The following is a 5540-nucleotide window of genomic DNA, read 5'->3' on the forward strand; positions in this document are numbered from 1 at the left end:
GACCGATTAACGCACCCATCGTTACCACTAGCCATCCAGGATATGCTCTATGTAGTTCTGTGTTCCAGGACGTCAGTGAAGCTACAGCTATAAAAGCAAAAGACTGATAGGCTTCTATCAGTGCCAACTGGACTATTGGTGATATTTACAAGATCTTTTGCATGCCTTTAGTTTGCTAGCTTTAGACTAACACTCCTTACTGCTGCTTTAAGATAGGTCACCTTGTTTAGCGTTGTGTGGCCCTTTGCTGCTGTTCACATTTCTGAAGCACAAGATGCTTAGATTATGGGGAGTTAGATTAAACATCCTTGTGTCTGAACATAACATTTGCTACTTTTTGTTTTTATCGGCAACTAGTTTTGGTATCGTCTTCAAATTAATTTGGATGGTATATAGTCATGTGAAGGACAGATTAACGCACCCATCCTTACCACTAGCCATCCAGGATATGCTCTATGTAGTTCTTTGCTGCTGTTCACATTTCTGAAGCACAAGATGCTTAGATTATGGGGAGTTCGATTAAACATCCTTGTGTCTGAACATGTTCCACCACCAGGGCATCCACGCTTCTTCAACCAGCTCTCATCTGGCCTCGACATCATTGGCCTGGCAGGGGAATGGTTGACCTCAACCGCCAACACTAATATGTAAGACCTGTGTCTTTTTCGCCCCTTGGCAGGATGAATGTTAAGAGGGGTAAGTCATGATGGTGACTTATGTGTACGATTGTCTGTCAACACAGGTTTACCTACGAAGTGTCACCTGTGTTCATTCTTATGGAAGAGGTTCTTCTGAGGAAGATGATGAGCATGATCGGATGGTCTGAGGAGGAAGGGGATGGGATCTTCTGTCCAGGTACTGAGACTCCTAATCCGAGGGCTTACTGTAAACCAGTAGAATAATCACTCTCTCATCAGTCTGACAGATAGGATTGATCAGACCATTTAAGACATGGGTGTCCAAGAACCCTGCTGAGATAGACTTTATGTTAAGGAGGTTAATTTCTCAACCCATTTCTCTCAACTTACTGTCTTTATCTACCTATTACCTGGAGCAACTGCAGTGTACGTTTTTACAAGAAGACAAGACATAAGAATAATTTGGCAGATTTGTACATTCACAGTTTTTGTGTACACGATCTTGTCAGGATCTTGATGACATGCACATCACAATTTTGTATTTACAGTTCAATTTCTTGTGGCAAAAATGTATTTGTATACTCAACAGTTTTAAAATATTATCTTTACCATTCACAGAAGGCGATGAGCAAATCCTGTTACATATTTCCTATGTAGTCAAGCCAAATGTTAACGCTTCAGAAGTGCCGTAGCAAGATGAACATGACAAACAAACAAACAAATAAATACATACATTTTATACATGGCACCTATGTTTGGTCTCCTAATAGAAACTGAACAATATCACAAAATTGTGTTAAAGAACACAGATCTACACTTCATGGACCACATCTACCGTTCTCTATTCTCTTTGCAATGCTTATATTGTGATTTAACAATCTGTTTTCAGGCGGCAGTATGTCCAATCTGAATAGTGTGCTTTTGGCTAGATACCATTTTTTCCCTGAGGTGAAGAAAAATGGAATGGCAGCTCTCCCCAAACTGGCAATGTTAACCTCCTCACATGTAAGAAGATTGTCCTCCACAATGCATGGACATATATTTCATAGAATTTCCCCACTTTAACACACAAAAAATACAATGGTGGCACCTACAAACATTTGACTGTGTAAGATTTCAACAAAAAAAGCATTTTTCCACAATCACACTGAAGTGTCATTATTACCGTCACTATCCTCAATCCACAACCATCACTGCCACTCGCCTCCTCATGATCTGCCTGTCTGTCCTCAGAGCCATTACTCCATCCAGAAATCTGCCGCTATCCTGGGGATAGGCACTGGAAACGTGCTGCTGGTGAAGTGTGATGAGAGGTAAGGGCGTGAGGACTGAGGAAATGATTGCAACACTTGTCTTGCCTTTGGAAGGAGCCTTTTTGTAACACTCTATCTGTCTCTCTCTGAGGGGGAAGATGATCCCAGCAGAACTAGAGTCAAGCATCATCACAGCCAAAGCCAAGGTTAGTTGCATTTCACATGACCAAAATACACTGATATTAGTCAACTGTGCAGTTCATATGTATTTGTAATGAAACAACAAATCACAAACTCAAGACAAATTGAAAAGCCTGCTGTAGACTGTGCATTTTATGAGATTGTTGCCAGGCTTATCAGTGCCAGTTTTGTGTTGTTCTAAACTCTCTCTCAACACTGGTTTATGCAAGGGTGCCATCTTGACCAGCAACACCATATTGTTTAACAAAATCATTCTAGTGGCAGATATTTAACAAAATCATTCTAATTGCAGATATTTAACAAAAGCATTGTAGTGGCAGATATTTAACAAAATCATTCTAATTGCAGATATTTAACAAAAGCGTACAAATGGTAGATATTTAACAAAAGCATTCTAGTGGCAGATATTTAGCAGAATCCTACTACTTGCAGATATTTAACAAAATCATTCTAATGGTAGATATTAAGCTCAGTCTAAACTGAGCCTTACTGATTGTTCTGTTTACACACTTATCATCATCAGTGTTTCTGACCATCTGTGTACACAGGGTCTTGTGCCCTTCTATGTCAACGCCACAGCAGGAACCACCGTTTATGGTGCATTCGACCCTCTCAACGACATTGCCGACATTTGTGAGCGGCATGGACTGTGGATGCATGTTGATGTATTAACTGTTCATATATCCCGACAAAAAAATATTCCTGCAAACATTCATAATAACAGTAGCTCACCTTTAATAAGTAGGACTAATCGACAGATGTTTGTTTGAGAAGCTTCATGTTTGCTTGCTTGTCTCCATGTAGGCTGCTTGGGGAGGTGGCTTGCTGATGTCCAAGAGACACTGTGCCAAACTGAATGGGATTGACAGGTTGGTTGGTGAAATATCCAAGTGCTTTACAGACATGAATGTTCATTAGCCTTTATTTCCTGGAACAAATTCTTGCATGTCGTAACAGGGCATCCTCCGTTACCTGGAATCCTCACAAAATGATGGGAGTTCCACTTCAGTGCTCCGCCATTTTGGTGCGCAGAAAGGTAAGAGATATTCAGTTGTTTGGATACTGATTATGGTTTAGTTTTTTTTGCCTGAAGGTTTGCTCCAATCAGTTGCTGAAATATGTATGTCCCTCCACATCAGTTGCAAGCTGCTTTAGATGACATGCAATAAACTGTATAGCCGTTCCCCCCTCCATCAAAAGACCAAAGAAACTGTCCTGGAATTTAATTTCTCAGCTATTCTACTGAATTCTGCCCATAAAGAACAGACATCTTGAAAGCATCATTGAGGTTACCCACCTGGAAATTCATAAAATTCATATATTTTCATTTTTATATAGTATATACGATAGTAACCTACCACAAATTTATGACAAGTGTGATTTATGTGTGTTTTTCACAGACCCTAAATGTGGTTATTATCAATCCAAGACAGTTGTTGACACATTCTGATGGGCCCTGTTGAATGCCATTAGTGTACACGCACATACACAGACTCAGTACGGTTCACTATGATTGTATTGACAGGGCATCTTGCAAGAATGCAATCAGCTAAGAGCAGCATACCTGTTCCAGCCTGACAAGCACTACGATGTTTCCTATGACACTGGAGATAAGACACTGCAGTGTGGAAGACACGTGGATGTCTTCAAGTTCTGGCTCATGTGGAAGGCAAAGGTGAGATTGATCTGGATCAAAACTATTTGACAGTAATATCTTTAGGCAGTGTACGGATGATGTTTCCCTCTCGATTTTCCAATGCTGTGACAAGCTTTCTGTTTCCCATGGGGTTTAAAGGTCTTTTAAGGCCAACATGAAAGCAAGCACATTGGGCATAAAGTAAAGACCTTATTTCAAGGGATTTTGTTTCTCCCTCAAAACTAAAGCATTTTTTACAGCCACCACCACACTGAAAAAGTCTGAAGGCCTTGTTTTTGTCTAGTTCTCCTAAAGCTGCTTAGTAGTTCTTGTTATCATCCACCAGCTAACGCTAGCTTTGGAAGTTTCCTGACTGGTCCTTATGTTTTTAAACAAAGCTTAATTGCTGATTACAGTCCACATCTACTTTAACTTTAAACTCTCACAGCATAAAACTCGATACATTGGTATTTTCTTTCACTATGAAAGATTTCCCTGAGTGGATCTAATATGTCCACTGTGGTTTGTGTGTTACAGGGCTCAGAGGGATTTGAGTCACAGATCAACAGATGTTTGGATAATGCTGAATATCTGTATGACAAGCTAGAGGGCAGAGCTGACTTTCAGCTGGTCTTCAAAAGCAAAGTGAGTAATGTCTTCTGGATAACCGCGGCACCTTTGCATTTGTTAAAGCACTGTAAGTGGATGTATATAACTTTAAAAAAAAACTGATGGGCACTTCTTTTCCCTTTTCCAATCAGCCGGAGCACAGTAACGTCTGCTTCTGGTACCTTCCACACAGCGTGAGAAATCTGCCTGCGGGGCTGGAGAGGAACAACAAGCTACACGTGGTAAAGTAAAACACATGGCACTGGACTTGAACACTTCTAATAAATCTATGAAACAAGGCTACACAAGAACAGCATGTTAGTGTGACATTTGGAATTGAACACTTCTAATGAATCTATGAAACAAGGCTACACAAGAGCGCCATGTTAGTGTGACATTTGTGAACAGGAACATTTGTTGAACTTCACAGGTGGCACCAAAAATCAAGGGCAAGATGATGGAGAAGGGACAGACCATGATTGGGTACCAGCCTCTGGGAGACAACGTCAATTTCTTCCGGTGTGTCTTCTCAAATCCAGCCACTCAGAGAGAAGATGTAGACTTCCTTCTGGATGAAATTGCACATCTAGGCTCTGACCTCTAACTTCATATATATATATATATATACATATATATATATTTATATAATATTTTTTGTATGGTTCATGGAAGTACAGTTGCTCCTTATTCTTATTTTTATAAATGCTATTTTGTCTATATACCTAGGGTTACCTAACCCTAACCCAGCTCAAGGTAACCTAAAAAAATATTATTGGTTCTGAAAAGGGGTTTCTTCTGTTTTTCGCTCCCTCTCTCTCTCTCTCTCTCTCACACACACACACACACACACACACACACACACACACACAATTCTGTATAAAACATATAGGAGAGAAGATTATATAGACCTACATTGGACATTTATTTCACCAGAAATTGTCTCAGGGTAATAGTGATCCTCTATTTGCTCATGTCGTTAACCTTGGATGTGTTTGCCTGGAACCACATTGTCCAAAGGACAAAAACTGTCTTATATCATACTGCTTGACAGAAGATCTCTTTCAAGTTTAGGTAAACACAGGCGTACAGGTTGGCACAAAGGAAGGCCATAGTAGAGTATACAGTGGATTACTTCAAGGGGAGTCAATGAGTCATAGAATGCAGATGTCCCTTTGTTTTATGATTGCATCATCCAAGATCAGG

The 5540-nt window shown here is 40.1% G+C and overlaps 1 protein-coding gene across 1 annotated transcript; it reads left to right on the forward strand.

Moving 5' to 3' along the window:
- Positions 1–487: 487 nt before the first annotated feature.
- On the forward strand, positions 488–4996 carry gad3 (glutamate decarboxylase 3). Its single transcript, XM_031562802.2, has 12 exons — positions 488–647; positions 743–855; positions 1528–1643; positions 1872–1951; positions 2043–2097; positions 2641–2757; positions 2897–2961; positions 3050–3128; positions 3618–3767; positions 4266–4373; positions 4490–4579; positions 4768–4996. Exons 1-12 carry the CDS (start codon positions 496–498, stop codon positions 4939–4941), a joined length of 1299 nt encoding a protein of 432 aa, XP_031418662.2. The 5' UTR covers positions 488–495; the 3' UTR covers positions 4942–4996.
- Positions 4997–5540: the final 544 nt, after the last annotated feature.

The sequence above is a fragment of the Clupea harengus genome, chromosome 25 (assembly GCF_900700415.2).
Source record: "Clupea harengus chromosome 25, Ch_v2.0.2, whole genome shotgun sequence".
Taxonomy (NCBI): Eukaryota; Metazoa; Chordata; class Actinopteri; order Clupeiformes; family Clupeidae; genus Clupea; species Clupea harengus.

Excerpts from the sequence above, each read along its gene's own strand:
- gad3 (XM_031562802.2), top strand. The coding sequence starts at position 496 with ATGCTTAGATTATGGGGAGTTCGATTAAACATCCTTGTGTCTGAACAT. Across the intron at positions 648-742 it reads TCAACCGCCAACACTAATAT|GTTTACCTACGAAGTGTCAC; the intron begins GTAAGACCTGTG and ends CTGTCAACACAG. Across the intron at positions 1,644-1,871 it reads CAATGTTAACCTCCTCACAT|AGCCATTACTCCATCCAGAA; the intron begins GTAAGAAGATTG and ends GTCTGTCCTCAG.